This window comes from Cetorhinus maximus, chromosome 5, assembly GCF_964194155.1.
Source record: "Cetorhinus maximus chromosome 5, sCetMax3.hap1.1, whole genome shotgun sequence".
In the NCBI taxonomy this organism is placed as follows: Eukaryota; Metazoa; Chordata; class Chondrichthyes; order Lamniformes; family Cetorhinidae; genus Cetorhinus; species Cetorhinus maximus.
The window spans coordinates 101,806,662-101,827,310 of record NC_135883.1 but is presented as its reverse complement, the minus strand read 5'-3'; the positions used below and the strand labels follow the sequence as shown (position 1 = coordinate 101,827,310).

General features: G+C 39.9%; 1 protein-coding gene across 4 annotated transcripts in view; it reads left to right on the top strand.

The window, feature by feature from the left end:
* Positions 1 to 2,522: 2,522 nt before the first annotated feature.
* The window catches only part of map3k7 (mitogen-activated protein kinase kinase kinase 7), a 142,468-nt gene continuing 124,341 nt past the window's right edge, over positions 2,523 to 20,649 (top strand). The window contains exon 1 of one of the 4 annotated variants that reach the window (XM_078542266.1): positions 2,523 to 2,846. In XM_078542266.1, coding sequence (XP_078398392.1) covers positions 2,769 to 2,846 — 78 coding nt within the window. In that variant the 5' untranslated portion in view covers positions 2,523 to 2,768. The remainder of the gene's footprint in view (positions 2,847 to 20,649) is intronic. The other 3 variants (XM_078542263.1, XM_078542264.1, XM_078542268.1) reach the window with 3 other exon arrangements.

Below are 20,649 nucleotides of genomic sequence, written 5' to 3'. Positions count from 1 at the left end.
ATCATACCTGAACACCATTTTGTTGGCATGGGACTGGTGAGATATCCCCTAGCTGCTGCATCCTTTCAATTTTGACCTTGACTTTGTCCAAGAGTGGGTAAGAGACTTTCCTCGGTATAAAGAGGCAGATTGGTTTACCATCAGCTCATAGGGTGATGTGAGATCCGGTCATTAATTTTCCCAACCCTGTAAACAATTTTGGGAATTTAATTCGGAATGCAGTGCTGTAATTCGCAGCAGCAACTTCGTCCATTTTACAGATTAATTTCAGTTTTAAGCATGCCTTTCTGCTTTTAAGAGAGCATTCTTGATTTTGAATGACATCGGGAGGTTTGAGGATTTCTCAATCTTTATATTTGAGCTTAGCCAGGAGCTGGCCTTTCATTTTTTGTGTAGTCACCACCTGCCCAACCCAAATGAACAGATAAGGGTTGCAATGAAATCCGTTTGAGCCATCAGACTTCATCTGAAAGAACAGACACACCTGCTCTGTGCCTAATTAAAACTCTGTTGGGTGTCCATCCACTTCGAGTTTAACACTCCAATAGTTGTTTTCAGTGTAATTTATCTCCCCCAAATTTCTGTTCTTGTGGTTCTTCCGCTTCTTGTACCTTGCTCTGCTTCTCCCTCTTTTTACAGATTTCCAGTGTTTTTGAGTGACAGTTTTGAAATGACCTATTTTTCCACAGTTGCGGCACCCTGCACCCCCCACCCCCCCCCACTCAAGTCCCCCCAAGTTGAGCATTCATCTCCTTTGTGTGGCTTCTTCCTGCCATACGAGAAACATTTTAAAGTGGTGGTTGACGCGCTTCTTCTTAGGCTTTGGCGCACTTTCCATTTTATGGCCTATGAATTGAATGATCTTACTCGATCTTCTCCACGGGTCCTCTCCTTCCCGGCAAACGAACAGCCAAATCTGTTTTCTAAGTCCCGCTTGTCTTGCGATTTGCACTGCTTTCACCAGGGTGGAATCCTCCCTTGTCTGTAAGAGATCTTGATAATGCTCTGTCTACACCTCTACTGCGCTCCTGTCGTGAATCTTTTAAAATTACATAAGTGCAGTTCCCTGCCAGCCTATAGAGATCGTTGATAAATGAATCCATGCTTTTGCCTGGCCTGTTTTCTTCTGTTAAATTTAGCCCTCTCAATTATTAAGCTCTGAAGGATGCTGAAACGAGTCAAAAGCTTGCAGGACGTCTTCAAAACAAATTGAAGTCTTATCAACCTCATGCCTTGCTATCACATTATCAGCAATAGATCCTACTGCATAAAGTAGTATACTGGCCTGGTCTTTTTGACCTTTTTTATGTAATCCTGAAACAGTTATGTACCTTGTGAACCTTTTTTCTCCAGTTGTCCTAGTTCTGGGCCTGTTGCAATCTTTCTGCACTCTGAAATGGTTCTGGGAATGGTAGTGTGGATTCCATGCTTCTGCTAAACCTTGGAGCTGCTCCTGTTTCTTTGCTGCTACAGGACCGTCCTCACTGTTGTCTGGTCTCTGGGTCTGTGTCTCAGCTTCCATCTGCTGCTCCCATGATGTTCTGAGTCTTCATTTTTTTGTCCTTCCTTCAAGGTTCTCTTTTTTTGCCAACTCTGTAGCTTCTTTTGGGCCATTTACTTGCTGCCACCATGTTTCGTTGTATGGTTGGATCTTGTCAGGGCATTATCGATTCTCAAAACTATTACACATTTGGACTTCTACACAAGGTTGGAGCATCTCCTACTTCCACATTTCTCTGTCATGTGGTCTGACATCGTTATTGCATCAGTATCATGTATGCTTCTGATGTTAACCCTTTATTTTTTTGTTTGTTCATGGGATGTGGGTGTCGTTGGCGTTTATTACCCATCCCTAGTTCAGAGAACATTTAAGAGTCAACCACATTGCTGTGGAGTTGCAGACCAGGTAAGGACAGCAGATTTCCTTCCCTAAAGGGCATGGTGGCACTGAGTAAAGGACATTAGTCTTTACAACAATCAACAATGGTTATCATTAGACTTTTAATTCCAGATTTTTATCGAATTCAAATTCTACCATCTGCCGTGGCGGGATTCAAACCCAGAGCATTTCCCTGGCTCTCTGGATACTGGTCCAGTGACAATACCACATCGCCTCCCCATTCCTGGCCCTTCGCCTCAGTTGTAGCCATACTGAAGCTCACTGACACACTGCTGAAGCAGTTATTTATCTTCATAACACCCACAACTACTAAAGACCATTTAGTTTAATGTAAAATGTTCCTCTTAGAAACATATTGCTTGTAAATGCAAAAAAAGTTTAAATCGATTTTCATTCTTGCAAATAAACATTTTCCAGATGTTGACCAATTTGTTCCCAGTTTCTCTCCCAACTGTCACTTTGGTAACGGATCGAGTTCCCGCTTCTTTTAAATTTTCAAATTTAAATTCCACGCGCAGCCATTCCAAGCCCTCCCGCGCAGGCGCGACAGTGCCGTGCGTAGACGTCCCCACACCTCCCGCTGACTCGGGTTCCGCCCTCCTTCTGCCGCCCGGTCGACGTCAGTTCCGGCAACGAGCAGCGCTTGCCCGGATGTTTGCGGGCCGGATTAACCCCGGAAATGCCGGATGAAGCCGGTGGGACCGGATCGTTGCAGGAATCGCGGCTCGGCCTGGGCAAAATCTGGTTTGTGACACCGGCGGCAAATTCGAGCGGCCGAGTGCGGCGGACGGCCGGGCGGACTGGGCCAGGGGGCTGGGGTTGATTCCCCCCCCCCCACCCCGCGCGCGCCTCATTGCTGGCTGCAGGGATGTCGTCGGAGATGATCGATAACCCACAAGCGCTGCACTTCGAGGAGATCAACTACAATGAGATCGATGTGGAGGAGGTGAGGCAGGGACCGGGGAGGGTGAGTGGGTGAGTAAAGGGACAGAGCCAGGGGGACAGAGCGGGCCATAGCCTGGAGAGGGGGAAGGAGCCCTGGCCGCAGCCCCCGGGCCCCCGGCCTGTCCATTTTTAGGAGAATAAGGAAATGGGTTAAAGTCCAGCGATGAACATTTAGTCAGATTGTAAACAGGTTACTGAAAGGTGCATCCTGTCCTGTGTATTGTTCCCCTGGTAATCTCACTCTCTAATGCACTACAGTGCTCGAATTGTGTGGGGAGTTTCATTGTGTAGTATTTATTTAAACAGTAATTTGAAATGTTTGTTCCTCCCACTACCCCGCCCCCAGCATAAAACAATGAACAAAAATGTCTATACAGTTAGACTTGGTCAGGTGAGGCACACTTACTTATTTTAACCCTTGTTATATTTGCACGCTTTTCTATATACACCCAGGATAAGCGTATTATCAGAAACCATTCGAGTATGTTCCTTTGTGCTTTTCAAACTGATTGCATTTTTCCCCAATAACTTTTTGCCCCAAACTAGAAATTTATACTGTGGTTATTTGGTTTATATAACTTGCTGCTAAATTATGCACTGCAGTAAAGAATTACGAGGATGTGATAAGCTTTGTTGCTACAGCTATTCCAGGATTCTAAACCTTAAATGTTTGCTGATGGGACATTTAGGCTTCCAAAGAGCCTTCTGTCGAGAGAGTCTGGTTAAAATGTTTTATTTTAAGAACACTCCATCCCTTTAAGTAATCAAGTAAACATTGCAAAATTTCGACATACCTTTGATACTCCATATGTAACAATGCAAATATCTCAACTTTGGTTGACCTTTTTAAATGCTGTGATGTTGTAATATTGCTGCAACAATATTTGTGATGCATTAGCATCTCCCTCTGTTAGTGAACCAGCAGAAATTCTTCAGTGTTGTTTTGGTCCTTCATACAGCTCAGTCTGCATTTTTTAATATGAGCATGAAGTGCATTTATCTAGTGTATTGTGTTAAGTGAATGACCATGAACCCCAGCTACTGTTGTTAGCAGATTATTTTGTGAATTGCATAAATTGGGATAAAACTGATGTTTGGGAGGGAAAAGCTAATTGGCTTTTGATCTCAATCCATGAGAAAGCCCAGTTAGACAAATTTAGTGTTACACTGGAGTGTTTTGGGAGAATTGCAAAATATGTGGCATATTAGAAGTATGTAATGATTTTCCCTTAAGTATTGCTGGTTGCCAATTATTAGGTGAAAAAAAACTGAAGTACAAAAGGAATATCCTAAAGTTCTAAATGTTTGAAATAGTGCTGAAATATTTTAAAATATGAGAAATGGTAGTATAACACTATACTACAGAGCCCAATCCAATCCTTATCCAATGTGGACTTCCAGCAGAGGTCTCTGCAAAGCGGTCAGGAGCAGGAAACCCTTGACTGTTTCATTCCCTGTTCCTAATTCAGGTACACTCAAGTAGCCTGACTGCTGTCACCCCCTCTCAATCAATTGGTTGAAGTTGGTTAATTTAGCAGGGACTGTAGATTAAAATTTTGATTTTTCTTGTTTGTAAATATTCAATTTTTGAATACATTTAATCCAAAACCTCTCATTGGTTTGAAAAGCCTGTTTGTAAAAATACCAAATGAATACTCTAAATTTGGTATTAAAACTTCATATTCTATAGTTTTAGCTAATACATCTCTGAAGTAGTTTGATACATCTGATTTGAATGCTAGCATTGTAATATCAATAGTAAATGTGTACAACTTGTGTTAAAAGGCAAATGTGTTACTGAATTGTCATATCCTTAATGTTATAAAGGGGAGATCCTTTTAATAGGTCCACACCTTGTTACTAGCCTTAGAACTACTGAGTAGAGACAGACATTTGATGTAATGATCTTCCTCCAGTGACATCATGAAATTACTTTCCAGGGATGACGTGAATGGGGAATTTCATCCACACTGCCATTTCATGATGTTGATTGAGGGAGATGTGCGCAAAATGTGCTGAAGCTTCCTTCACTTAGTAGTTAGAAAGCATAAAATTGTAGAATGAAGTGATTTGAGGGATATTAATAAGTCTGCATGTTTTCATGATTGGAAGATTCAATAATGACTTTCAAAAGAGAATTGGATCATTATCTGAAGAGGAAAAAATTGCAGGGCTGCAGGGAAAAGGTGATGGAGTGGTACGAGACAAATTTTTTTTATTCGTTCATGGGATGTGGGCATTGCTGGCTAGGCCAGCATTTATTTATTGCCCATCCCTAACTTCCCTCATTCAGAGGGCATTTTAAGAGTCAGCCACATTTCTGTGTGTCTGGAGTCACATGTAGGCCAGCCCAGGTAAAGACAGCAGATTTCCCCCAAGGGAATTTAGTGAACCAGATGGGTTTTTCTGACAGTCAGCAATGGTTTTGTGGTCATCATCAGACTTTTAATTCCAGATTTTTCTTGAATTGAAATTTCACCTCTGCCATGGTAGGATTCAGGTCCCCAGAGCATTACCCTGGGCCTCTGGAATACTAGTCCAATGACAATACCACTACTGCACTGCCTCTCATTGCACTTGAAGAGGGCCAGCACAGATATGACAGGCTAAATGGCCTACTTCTGAGCTGTAACCATTCAGTGATTCTGATTTATCATTTTGGGCTATGGGAAATTTAGTAAACTGCACTCTTTTTAACATGCAACACGCAATGCATACCTTGGGATTCCTTTATTTGCCATGGTGTTTGGCATAATTATCTCATGGTAATGTGAAATAAATTGTAATCTGAAGAAGGGAGGAAGAGAAACAATAGTGTATCTGTTGGTCTTGTGTGTGTAACATATTTCTACCCGACAGCCTTTTTTTGGAATTATAGGATGGGGTGTTTTGTGTAAAGTTATGAGCTACATTTGCAGTATGTAAAATACATAGCTACAAACTGGTTGATGTTGATGTATAAGAGTGAAATTTAATTAATTATTAACTCATTTCAGCGTTGTGCTGCGTATTGGTATTCTACAGTACACCTCAAAGCAGAATTACTCAGGATAACCCTTTTAGATCAATCGCAGATGATCTGAGAAGGTAGCAGTTAATTTTGTTAATTTTTGTTTGAATGGTAAGGGAAAGTTTAAAATAATCATTACACTATTAATATGTTTTTAACATTCCATTTGTTTCAACTATATGTATATGCAAAATCCCAGTAATCTATTGTTAGAAAAGCTCATAGCACTGGTGATGTCACATACCTTTAGTCCCTGTGTATTTTTATCCATTTAGTATTTGACAGTTATCAAAGAGCGCTGGGTTGTGCATTTTAGGGATGTGTTTAACTGCTCATCCACCACAAATGGGGTAGCTATAGACAAGCTTCCAAACTGGCCCAAATGTGAAAACTAGGACAGCAAGCCCTCTGTTGTGAAGGCTGGCAAAGTCTTCAGATCCCTACTCTCAAGGACAGCTCCAGGCTCAGATGGGATCCCAGGAGAAATTTACAAATGTGGGAGACCCCAGCTAGCAATCAAACTGCACAATTGTATCACAGAATGTGGGATCATCAAACCATTCCTCAGGAGTTCAAGGATGCCATGATTGTTCACTTGTACAAAGGGAAAAGGACAAAAATTTGTGCAGAACAACTAAAGAGGAATCTTGTTGCTTATAAGAGCTGATCAGATTCCAGCAAAAGTTCTGCTTAATAGACTGGTAACTACATAGCAGAACGTGTACTGCCAGAAGGTTCAGGAAAGACAGAAGCGCTTGTGGCATGATCTTCACTCTTCAACAAATACAGGAGAAATGCTATGAACAACAGATGGGACTCTGCTGTTGATCTGATGAAGGCGTTTGATTCAGTAATTACCACCAAATTCTGAATATACCCTGCCTGCTACAGCTATCAATGACACATCCCTGAAAGCTGTTTATAAATTTACCTATCTCAGAAGCACAATCTCCAGAAACGTTTCCATTGACAGCAAGGTGGCAAATAGAATTGCCAGAACAAGCTCAGCATTTGCCCGTTACTCAAGAGACTGTGGAGGAAATGAGGTATCAAACTTAAAACAAAACCTGCTGTGTACAAAACTGTAGTAATACCTACCCTTCTATGTGCCTTGCGACATGGACACCTACTCTAGGCACATTAAGCAGTTGGACAGGCTCCAAATGAGATGCATTCAGAGACTCATGAGCATCAAATGGGAGGACAAAGTGTTCAACACTGAGGTACTTCAAAGAGCAGAAATGCCTGTAATTGAAGCACTCGTCATCAGAGCCAAGCTTGGATGGTGTGGACTTGTACTATGTATTACTGACGATAAAATCTCTAAAGCGGCCACACATTCACTGCTTGTGAAGTAGGCTGAGGTTTAAGGACTGCTTGAAGCGAATATCAGGAAAAGTGGCATGTCCACCAAAGACTGGGAGAAAAACGCAAATGAAAGAACTATCTGGGGAGTAGTCTCAAGTAATGGCATTATTTCCTTCGAACAACAAAGCAAACAGACAGCTAAGGATAAAAGGCAAGCTATAAAGACTGGACAGTCCCAACAAATCAGACAGCTCATCCTTGCTTACACTGTGGAAAACCGCACAAGTCTGCAATCAGGCTCCACAGCCATGTTAGAGCAGGCAACAGATGAATATGCATGCAAGAAACTACCATCTTTGATAACAATGGAAACCGGTGGACAGACAATGGTGTTTTGAAATGTGACCACTGTACAGGAGTAAAGGGAAATAAATTGTGTGGATTAGTGGCAGCTATATTGATTGCGAAATCCAGCAGTGGATCCACCCTGTATAGTGCACCTTTCCAAATTGGGATTAAGGTTGCAGATCAGAGGTTTAGGTGGCTTTGGGCAAGAATTTAGAATATAAAATGGACATTGGGTTGATTTGGATTAGAACGCTGCATTCTTAATGAGATTTAAGATTTGGGAGTACTGACCATTTCTGATATCATCTGAACCATGCAGTAGCATCTGTTATCAAGCTGACATTCATCTTTTAAATTCGTGCATTTTCATAAGGGAGAATGCAAGTCTGGAGGGAAGTGCTTTTTGTTCTGCCTATTGGTTACAAAAGTATATTATCTAGCAATATATTTTGTAATTTTGGGACAAAAACTTTGAATTTCTCCAAGTGCCAGTTTATAATCTGTTTTCCTGGAGTTAAGCTTCTAACAGATTGTCTTTGAGTCTGGCACAAAATGATGAGCTCTATTAAAATGAATTGAGCTGCAGAGGGAAGGCGACTCCAGTGGAAAATTCTAACTAATTTTTCAAGCTCAAATGTATTTCTAATTAAATATTGAACAAAAGACACTGTTCTTGACTCTCTTCTTTTTATAGGCAAGTCCTGTTTTATATTTTTTTTAAACTCTGCAACAATTCCATGTCACTTGCTTGCAGCAGGCCTTGAAGCTGATTTCTAAGTATGGTACAGTGAGCTGAAGTTTTGTTTCTGTCATTCTTAAATGCCAAGACACTTGCACTGGTACCTGTGCGAGTCCCATTTTATTTTTCTCAGCTGTACTGATCAATCCTGAGCGGCCTTGTGTTTTCAGAAACATTTTGCTTAAGTACATATAGTTTATTTAATTTTATTCACTTTCCCGGATATATCAGAATAATTTCCATGGTCCTCTGTTTAGAAAGTTCTTGTGACCGGACAGAAAGCCCAAGGTAAATTTCCTTCCCCACTGGTCTCCTTTGTACACCTCCTTTTGGTCAGTTACAGTGTGGCATTCATTACTTTCTCATTTGGAAAATTGCATGGAAAAAGGAGACAAAAATAACTTTTAGAAATACATCATTAAAATGAATACAGATATTGTCATTGTATGCTATCCTAGCTTTTTGGAATTTTGTAATTATGTTTTAAAACCAACCTTTCTGTAAACAATTTGTCTTGGAAAACCTTGGAAGAAAGTAAAATTGAAAATGCAGTTAGCAACTTGTACTTGAATATCACATATTTGCTCATTACTTGTAATAGACAATTTGCAAGTTTTGTAGCTTTTATCTTTATTTGTAGAGAAGTGAACATACTTCTGCTTTTACAGCAGCACTGTTCAAGGTTTTGATACCTTTTCAATGACATCCAAGGTTTCACGTTTGGAATTGAACCTGAAGGTCTAGAAATCCATGTACTTAAAACAGAAGTAAGGTACTTCAACCTTTTGAGTGTAAACTGCCCAAACTACATATATGAACCTTCATACTGAGTCTTGAACATATCTGGGTTTCATGATAAATATGTTATAAGTGGGATTCTAAACATGTATGGGAAAGAAGTTGCATTTAGCAACCACTCCTATGATTTGAGTATTTCCTGTTCTTCCTCCATCATCTCTTCATATATACCAGCTTCATATCTCATTTACCAAGTTCGTTCATCTGTGTACTTCACAAGCCAATGGATATTTCTAAACAACATTCAGAAATTTGGAAAACAGTGCTAACTGGAAGGAACTATTGGACTGGGTGCAGTGCTTATTTCTTAAAGGGAATGCCCATTATGGGGAGGGAAAAAATAAGCTTTTCCAGTTTCTTACAATTGTGCCAGAGTTTTGGCATTTCATTTCCACCATGAGTCCAAGGAATATCTGAGATATTTCAGGAGATTGTTTTGAGTTTGTATTTCACTGATCTCCACAACACCCTGCACCACCACCTCCCGCCCCACCCCCCACCACCACCTGCTCCCAAACAGCCAAGTTGATGCCTATGCATTTGAAGTTAAGGTATATATGGTTGCTTAAAGATCTTGTTTGAGAGGCCATGTTTTCTGTTAATTAATGGTAACTTAAGTTTTTTTTTATTTCAATGTGGCTCCATTACATGGCTGAATTAGGACACAGTACCTAGTTGAGCTATTTGAAGTAAGAGATTGCTTCCTCTGGCAGTTTAGCAGAGGCACTAACCCATTTAATGTAAATGTATTTGCTAATGCTACTTTTTAATTGGCATACAAAGAAGTTTCTTATGAATACATACAATTTTTAAAGTGGCAGATTTCAGGGCAAATAACTCTAAAATCTAACCACTGGAATCAGCTGTCAGGAAAGGGGGCTCTAACTGAATAATTGTGGTGTTCTTACAAAGTTGGTAAGATGTGGTGACATTTTCAGAGCTGCCTTCTCTAGTTACCTTTTATCAGTGTTCCAGAATCACAGGAATAGCACAGTCCATCTTAATGTAAAAATTGTTGGATTTTTCAGAGTGCATTTACTGTGTAGGTTGTATTCTTTTCAGCTGAAGTAAAATAATCTGTGTGCAAGTGATCGGGTTACTCACCCAGTCAGCCAAAAGCTAAACTGAAATTATTATGGCTTGCTTTTAAAGCAAACTGTAGAGATATGTGCTCTGTTTCATATTAGCCATCTTAAACCTGATTACTGGCTGGAATAAAAGAACAGATGAGAAACTTATTGAGACAATTATAAACTTTACATGTTAAGCCTTCAATAAAAATCAAATTATTTGCCTAGGTGATTTTGCATACAAAAAATGACCATGATTATTGTAAAAATCCAGCCGGGTTACAAACGTTCTTCAGGGAAAGGAACCAGCCACCTTGATCTGGCCTACATAAATTTCCTTACTGCTTCTAACTTGCCAGTGACACTCAGAAGAGACTAACCTTCATTCAGCTGAGGTGATATTTGGAGTTGCAACAAAGACATTGGGTATCAGATAATGTATTTGGATGTTACATAGTAAAAAAAAACAGCGTATCATGATTCAGTCAGCAACACCACAGGAAATTCATCAGTAATTTTAGACAGGAAATGCATCAAATACACTTCTATCACATTCCAAAGTAAAGAATAACTACTTTGTTATTTTTTATCATACAAAAGGAGGCCATTAGCCTATCAAGTCTGCACCAGCTCTTTTAAAGAATAATCCAATTAGTTCTACCCCTTTGCGTTTTTCCCATAACCCTGCAATTCTTTTCTCTTTCATCATTTAAAATACAAGTCTGTGTTCCATTCAGGCCATCGAATGACTTGCATTTATATAGTGCTTTTAATGTAGCGAAAGATCCCAAAAGCATTTCTTAGGAACATTATCAAACAAAATTGGGCATTGAGATACAAAGGGGATATGAGGAAAGATGACCAATAGCTTGGTCAAATGGTAGGTTCTAAGGAGCATCTCAAAGGACAAGAGAAGTAGAAGTCTAATTTCAGTGGTAGACTCCTCAATATTCAAGTATACCCAAGCTCTAAGTGGTTTCATCGTCTCCTGTGGGTCCTCTCATGACTGAAGAATCTGACGTGAGATGTCATGGATGTTCACCATACTGGCAGTTCGTGTTGTCATCCCTGGTGCTTGGAGGAATTTCTGCAGCTGTGCCACCTCTGGCCTTCCTCAGGGCACATCAGATGGAAAGACAGTGACGTAGTGGTACGCAAAGAAGGCAAGGAACTTACCTGGAAAACGCAGTACTGGATAAAATTATGTTTGAACTCTTATATGAACCCACAGTGTTTACTTCAACTTTTTAATTGATTTATAAATAAACCATTTTATTTAACAGCAGTTATTAGAATTTGATGGCAGGACAAATTCACAAACAACAAAATCCTTGATTGTGCTGGGCTCAACAACATGAGGGCAGTTTAAGAGCCTTCCCTAAAGGACATTAGTGAACGAGTGGGTTTTTACGACACAGAATGGTAGTTTCATGGTCACCATTACTGAGACGAGCTTTCAATTCCATATTTTTAATTGAATTCAAATTCCACCAACGCATGTCCCCAGAGCATTAGTCTGAACCTCTAGATTACTAGTCCAGTGTCATTACCACTACGTCACTGTCTTTCCATCTGTTGTGCCCTGAGGAAGGCCAGAGGCGGCACAGCTGCAGAAATTCCCTCAAGTACCAGTGATGACAACATGAACTGCTAGCCCTGTGAACATCCGTGACAATCCCACATCAGATTCTTCAGTTATGAGAGGATCCACAGGAGACTAAGAAACCACTTAGAGCTTGGATATACTTGAATATTGAGGAGTTTACCACTGAAATTAGACTCCTACTTCTCTCATCCTTTGAGATGCTCCTTAGAACCTACCATTTGACCAAGCTATTGGTCATCTTTCCTCATATCCCCTTTGTGTCTCAATGCCCAATTTTTTTTGATAATGTTCCTAAGAAATGCCTTTGGGATCTTTTACTGCATTAAAAGCACTGTATAAATGCAAGTTGTTCCATGGCCTGAATGGAACACAGACTTGTATTTTAAATGAAAAAGAAAATAATTGCAGGGATATGGGGAAAAAGCAAAGGGGTAGGATTAATTGGATTATTCTTTAAAAAAGCAGGTGCAGACTTGATGGGCTAATGGCCTCCTTTTATTTCTACCTTTCTATAACTCTATGATAATGTTCAGGACCATATAAATAAAATGAAATATGACCTTCTGATTTGCTATGACTTTGAATATCAGCATGTCACAGTGCAAAAGGTTCAGTTTAGTGTGCTGTTTTAAAATGTTTCACAAAATGATCCTGTTCCGCTCTTTGGGAATCAAGTTGCAGTAAGGTGGGCACTGTTCAAGCTACCACTAATAAGCTGCTTTGGATCATGTTCACAGCACTTCTGACGGATAAATAAAATGTGACATTCTTTAAAAGGGATTGCACAGTGAAATACTAAGTCCTTTCAAATATTCTGTTAAATTTAATAGATTTTCAGAAATGGTTTTATCCTGTCACTTGCAATTTTATGGTGTAGAAGGGAAAAAAATGCAAAGTATTTTACAGATATATGTAATGATTCATCTGATGACTTAGAAGTAAGTATACCAAATGGTGTGGTATTAAGTCATACTGAATAGAGATTCCAGGTTTGAATTGTCTGTGGCAAGTTAACTAATCTTAACCAGGATAGTTGTTATGGCCCTGTAGTTTTTCATCAGGGACAGAAAAACATGGACCAAGTAACTGCTCTGGATCGCTGTAGGTAAGCAGACAAGAATAATGAATGAAAAGACATGGTGAAGTTTGCAGTCTTTTCGATGGAGCAGATTATGGGGTTGGGAGTTCAGCTCGGGGTCAAAATGAGGTGGTGAGGTTGCTGTTCAGCTTGAGGTGATGGCCAAGGAGAAGGTTGGAATTGATGGCTAGGAAATGGAGTTTGTGGCATGGACTGAAGACAATGACTTCAGTCTTCTCAATGTTTAATTGGAGGAAATTTTAGTTCATCCAGACTGGATGTTGAATGAGAAGTTTGACAACAAAAATACAGTGGAGGTGTTGGCGAGATGGTGGTGAGGTAGAGCTGGCTGTCATCAACCTACATGTAAAAGCTGACATTGTATTCGTGGATGATGTTACTGAGGGGCAACATATTGGTGAGAAATAGGAATGGGTCAAGTATGGAACCTTGGGGGATTCTTAAGGTAATAATGTGGAGGTGGAAATAGAAGCCATTACAGGAGATTCTTCGGTTATGAGTGGACAGTTAAGAGTGTAATCGGAGAGGACTCTCCCACTCAGTGAAGGAGAGATGTTGGAGGAGGATAGTTTGGTCAGGGTGTCAAAAGCTGCAGAATGAGGAGGGATGGTTTAACATAAATGGGATGTCTTTTGTGACTTTGATGAGGGCTGTTTCAGTGCTGTGGCAGGGGCAGAAACTGGATAGGAAGGTTGAGACATGGAGTTGCAGGAAAAAGGGATAGGAAACTGTCCTTTCGAGGAAAAATCAATTATAGCATTTTGTGCTATTTACATTCAAACTATGTTCCTAGTTTACTTCATTATTATTTTTGTTCACTTTTGACATACTTTTTAGAGAACACTATTTTCCAACACAGAATTGATCATAATTTTACACAAAATTGGTTGACAATGGAATAGCCTGCCTGATGACCAGTCTGCAAAGTAGGTAATGTAGTAATGGTGCATCCCAACTCCTCGTCCGGTTTCAAATAGCTCTGTTACACAACTCAAGGAGACACATATAGGAAATGAGAGAAAATGCTGCACTGTTTCAGCCACCTACAAGTTAAGCCAGCTGAACAATGTTACTTGTAAGTAGAAATGGATTGATGACTACACAGGATTTTTAAAAAAACGTAAATTAAATCTCTCAACCTATCTGACCAAATAAGAAACACTCTTTAATACACCGTTATCAACTAAAAATATATCTTGAATCAAATTTTTTTTGTAGTTTCACTGACTAGATTAAAGCTATCAAGTCTGCACCAGCTCTTTCAAAGAATAACTAATTTACTACTCCTATAGCAGTCTCTGGTCACCAAGAAGATGCGACATACCATGATAGTGTAGTTGTGCAGAATGGTTGTTGTCAGCTGTATCTAGTGACCTCATGGTGACATTGTGTTGTGAACTATTGTTAGCTTTAGAATATTAGAATTATTTGGCTCTGTGCTCACAGTATCTTCCTTAATTCTTTTCTCCCGTACTATACTAATTGTTTCTATAAAGCGCAGAAACAAACCTAGAGAAGAAAATCTCTCCAATTAGCATTGTTATGAATCCTTAATCTACTCAAGGGAAATGAACCTTTTGTAGGTCCAATTTCCCATTTTAAAACATTTAAACCTGCCATTCTTAAAAACTCTCATTTTTCCCTATGGCAGCAGAACGGATTGCCAACAGATGAGCATATCAATTCATGATCTTTAGTGTATGATCAAGATAACAGTCTTGAATAAATTGTTGAGAAATGTTCTGACTCGCTGTCCTTTTAGGACTTTGGCTATTACCATTTTGTAATTCTAAACTGTACAATTACCTATTTCTTCAAAAAACTTATGAAAAACATATCATTAAAAGAAGATGTATTCAAGATGTATGGAGAATAAATTTTGGTTCATTTTTATTGTTTACTATTTCTTTCCAAATAGCCTTTTATTACTAGAAGGTAATGTGTTGACGGCATAATTATTGGGGCATGTGCTTTTGCACCTTTTTTGCTTTTTTATCAAAGGGCAGCTGAGATTTTTTTTTCTTCCAGAATTATTTAATAGATAATGGTTGCCATCTGTAATGTATAACTTTAACAATAGATTATCCTGAACTAAAATTAATCCTTGTTTCAAAGCTTATTAATTTCTTGCTCCTCCTCACTGTAAAATGGCTGAGTTCTGAAATGGGTAAAGTGTTTAGCTTCTGCATCACTTTCATAAAGTTCTGCATTCTTTCTATTTATAAACACTTCCCAGTCTCTTGTGCAGTTGAGGTTTCTTCCCTAAGTTATCATATAACTAAAACAACATTGAGGTTTCTATGATATTAATAGCACTGGCTCCATGCAAAGTGAGTTACAATTGGCATAGTTTTTGTTGCATGGCAGGGATCTGTACTCTGCTTGTTGACCTCACTGAGGCCTTTGACAATGTTGATAATTTAGGCTTCAGAAACAATTATCCAAGCTTGGCTTCCTGGGCGTCATTTGCAAGATGACATTTTTGGCAAACCACTAATTTACATTGCCATTTTTGATGAGTATGTTAAAGTAAGATGCTGACATTTGTTTTCATACCACTGGAAAAGTTTTCTAAGCTTGTGTGTAGCAGTGTAAGGCGTGGGCATTCGGATACTGGTCTCAAAGTATAAAGAGCTCCAATTTGTTTACTTGCCATAGTTGCAACCCATTGCTGGGTAACAATTGACATCTCAAAAAAAAGGATAAACGTCACTCAAATTCTGTATCTCTCTGAAAATCACTATTGGCAGAATTCTGTAAAATGTGGTTATTTTTCTTTGATAATGGCATGCTTGCAGTAGCTGATTTCAAGTTGGTGTTCACTCACAAAATGAATATAATTTATACATATCTTTTGGATAGGATTACTAGTTATGTTACAAATCAAGTCCAGCTATAGATCTTTAAAATGTAACGCCTCTTTTTGAATACTCAAGTGCTTTTCATGTTTTCTGGTTCACTAGAATGGAGCTTTAAGTGATCAAAAAGTGGAAGCAGAAGAGTTGAAATGTAAATTTGACAGAGCTCTTTTTTATGAGCAAATCAATATTAAAAAGACAGGAGTGTGACATTTAAAGTAAGAATTTGTCAATACACAAAGCTGCAAAAGTTTGGCTGATATGCACATAATGAGCCGAATGATCATCTGTGTTAAAACTATTACTTTATTTCCGTGTAAGTCAATAATTGTAAAGCGTGCTAAAACTACCCAGCAGGTTTTTTTGGCTTAAACAGAAATTTGTGGTTTTTGTCGCGCTGATTGCAAGAAAAAAATAGGCATTTAAAAAAAAAAATCAGCTACCAAAATATGGGTGTGTCCTTAAACTCAGGAAGTTTATTTCGTCGATCTGCTAATTGGCCATCATTTAGATTACATTGTATAACTGAGTCTTGAACCTGCTTTAGAAAGCTTATCAAAGAACTTTACAAGCCCACTGCCTCCCACAGTTACTTCAACTACAGCTCCTCACACCCTGCTTCCTGTAAGGACTCCATCCCATTCTCTCAGTTCGTTTGCCTCCATTGCATCTGTTCTGATATGCTACTTTCCAAAATGGCGCTCCTGACACTGTGGTTGGCAGTGTCTGACCCATCTCCCGCACCTCTGCCCTCACACCTTCCTCTCCCTTCCAGAACCATGATAGGGTCCCCCTTGTTCTTATTTTTCACCCCACCAGCCTCCACATTCAAAGGATCATCCTCTGTCATTTCCGCCAACTCTAGCATGATGCCACCACCAAACACACCTTCCCCTCACTCCCCCCCGCCATTGGCATTCTGTAGGGACCGTTCCCTCCAGGACACCCTGGTCCACTTTTTCATCACCTACAACACCTCATCCCCCTCCCACAGCACCTTCCCATGCAATCGAAGAAGGTGCAACCTTCTACCCTCTACCCCCTCCCTCCTCACCGTCCAAGGGCCCAAACACTCCTTTCAGGGGAAGCAACACTTCACTTGCACCTCCTTCAATTTGGTCTACTGAATTCGTTGCTCCCAATGCGGCGGCCTCCACATTTAGAGAGACCAAACGCAGACTGGGTGACCGTTTTACAGTTCACCTTCGGTCTGTCCGCAAGTATGACCCAGACCTTCCTGTGGCTTGCCATTTCAACACACCGTCCTGCTCTCGTGCCCACATGTCTGCTGTTGGCCTGCTGCAATGTTCTAGTGAAGCACAACACAAACTGGAGGAACAGTGCCTTGTCTTCCTATTAGGCACTTTACAACCTTCTGGACTTGACATTGAGTACAACAACTTCAGACCATGAACACTCTCCTCACCCCTTTTTTTAAAATCCCTTTTTTTCAATATTCATTTTTAATTTTTTACTTCTATCCATTTATTTTTATTTCTATTTATTTTCATTTTTATTAATTGTTTTATGCCCACCTTTTATCCTATTTTCGACCTTTTTTCCCCACCATTGCCCCCTCCCCCCACCCCACCCCCACAAGGGCCATCTGCCACTTGTTCATGTTGTTCTATTCAGAGTGCTTACCCTTGTCCTGCTATTATCACATTCTGCTTTCTTACCTTAATGCCACTATCAGCACCTTTAGCCTTTACCACTACCATTAACACTCCCTTTTGTTCATGACTTCGTTGTCATTCTCTCCTTTGCCCCCACCAATTGCTGGCCTTCTATCCATCTTCATCTGCTCCACCCCCCTTAAACAGTATAAATTTCACCACATTTTTGCTTATCTTTAGCTCTGAAGAAGAGGCATACGCACTTGAAACGTTAACTGTTTTTCTCTCCACAGATTCTGTTAGACCTGCTGAGTTTTTGCAGTATTTTCTGTTTTTGTTGTCAAAGAACTTCATAGGTTGCACATACACGTGCAGACCATCCAGAGCGTCTAATTATAGGACAAAGTAATAAGATTATGAAAATATAATTGATACTGAAGCAATGCAGATAAAGGCTTGCACTACTTTGGCCTTTGAAAATTGACAAGGATTTGCACAAAAAATAATGATCTTATATAGCAAGCTTATGACATCAAAAACCTTAAGAATGACAACCATCAAGAACATTCCTCAAACACAATTTTTTGGTATTAGACTGGAAACATGCTAGAGCAGGGGTTCCCAAACTGTAGGTCTCGACTCCCCTAGTGGGATTGGGGGATGAGCATTTGGGGTCGTGAGCTCCAAGGCAGCAATGACTGATGTGGAGCGGAGATTCAGATTTGACAGTCCTGGGATCGGCTGCAAAGGCCTTTTGAACCTTAAAGGCCCTTTAGAGAAAAGATTGGACGGGCTTGTATCCATTGGAGTTTAGAAAAATGAAAGATGATCTTATTGAAACATATAAGATCTTGAAGGGATTTGACAGGGTGGATGCTGAAAGGATGGGAGAGACTAGAACTAGGGGGCACAGTTCAAGAATATGGTGTCTCCCCATTTAAGATGGCGATGAGAAGAATTTTTTTCTCTTGAGGGTCGGGAGTCTTTAGAACACTCTTCCATATTATTGTTGAATATTTTTAAGGTAGAGGTATAGATTCTTGACTAACAAGGAAGTCAAAGATTATCGGGGGTAGGTGGAATGTGGAGTTGAGGCCACAATCAGATCAGCCATGATCTTATTGAATGGCGGAGCAGGCTTGACGAGTTAAGAGACCTACTGCTCCTAACTCGTTTGTTGTTTTGCCTGAGGTCATGGCCTAATCAATGAGCTCTGGGGCCTGATCCCTGACACCAACAGAGCCTGCAAAATAGGAGGTGTCTTATTGGTATTTTGTGCCTATATCCCTGCTGTTTGAACCCCTCACACCTTATCAACACTTGCCACTGACCCCCAACCCCACCAAACCTCCGAATTTTCTCACACTGGTTGCACCAAGTGTCAAGTATTAACATGGGGCAGCAGTGCAGAAAGTTTGGGAAGCACTGTCCTAAAGCACAGTGCATCCAATGAATTACTTTTTGAAGTGCAGTCAACAGTTTACCCACATGATCCCAAAAGCAACGATTGAGATCAATTATCAGTTAATAATTTTTTTTGATTTAAGGGAATTTTGGCTAAGTTACAAGAAGAGCTTGCAGGCTATCTTTGAAAATTCCATTAATCCTTTAATGTTTGCATCAGCCACCCGAACAGAAGTAGCCTCTGTTTAATGCCTCAAAAGGAATACAGCACCTCTAACAGCACTTCCTTAGTACAGCACTGAAGCGTCAGCTTACATTACGTGTTCAGGTTATGAAGTGAGGAATCAACTCAAAACATTTAACTCAGTCGTAAGAGTTCTATCGACTAAGCCAAGTTGTCACAGGGAAACATAAATGTGAATAAGACCTGAGACTCTTCATTGAGTTTGATGTGATTCGGTATTACTGTAACAATGTTAGGTTTCAGTCTCGCCTGTGCTATTGTGTAACTGATGTATGGTTATTTTACAGTTGTTTAGTAATTAAAATTTAAATCTTTCTATGTGGACTCTGTCTCACTCACTCCCTTCCTCCCAGCTATTGACTATCTTCCTTGAGGAGAGGTTAGGTAGGATACTTCTAGAGTCGGCACTGTTGCAAAATGGCCTTCCTAGTGATGAAGGTCAAAATCCACACCACATTCTATGGTAGATTTGATAATCCAGTACCTGAGCCAAGAAGGCCCACAATGCTTTAAGATACCGATGATGGGTGATATGCTAGACTAGCTCATTAATTGGATTGGGTTTATGCCAACCTTCACCCAAGGTCTCTAAATTTAGGCAAGGATCCCCCTTCAGGGAATATGTTAGGCAAACGTTGATTTCACAGTAGCTTGACTTTTGATATCCTTTTTACGTTGATGGGTTTCAGCACATGACTGCCAAAATAAAGCAATAAATAATCAAACTGAAAGAATACTTGTAGCTGTGGAAGGAAAAGAGTGACAGCTATTTTTACAGATGCCTTCCTTTTCTGTTGTTCTGAACTAACATTGCTGTGACGGCTGAAAGCTAAGAGCTATGTTTATTGCCCTGAAATCATAAGAATGTGATCTGATGCAGATTTAGTGGCTGTAAGTCCACACCCGATTCTTTGATCTGGGCTTCAAAATAGACATCACGCCAGGAACAAAGTTGTGCTATTTCGAGGCATGTTTCACCTTTATGTTGATCATGAAAAAATGCCCAGTACTATTTTGTTGTAGGCTTCTTGTTATTTTTAATATTTCATCTTTTTGGAAACATGTTAAAATTTTATTTTAACACTTTATGTTGGATTCCAATAACTAGTTGCCCCAAGTGAGAGGTACAGAATGAATGTACTTTGTTGAGGCGGGAGGGGGCATGACGGAGACAGGTGGCAGGGTGGGCAATTTGAACTCTAGTCTTAATATCTGAATTTTTACCACTTGATTGGGATGCCAGTATCTCTTGAACAGTTGAAGAAGGTCCAAATTTTCTAGGAATTCCTTTCAGAACACATTGCGCATATGTGGACCATGAGCAAGGTCAGATTTAGGCTCAGCAATGATTCCCCTTTAGTTAAACAGTTTGCTATCAAATACTCGGCTCATATGTGAAGGATGAAGATGTGTGAGGCATGTCAGGGCTGTTGGTGCCGATAGAAACATACCCCAGTACAAGAATAGAGTAGGAAACTGGAAAGAAATTCACAGCTGAATGGAAAAGAACCAGCACATGCTAACTCATTGCTACGAGTTACGACAATTTAAATTAATTTGGCGCTTTGTCAGTATAACATTTATATAGCAGTTTGTGTGTGCAGCATGCACAGTTAAGCTACCTGGTGGTGCTATGAACATGATGGCAAGAGTTCTACAAATGCATTAGCACACGCATGCTGGGTGTGATTTACCAGCATTCTG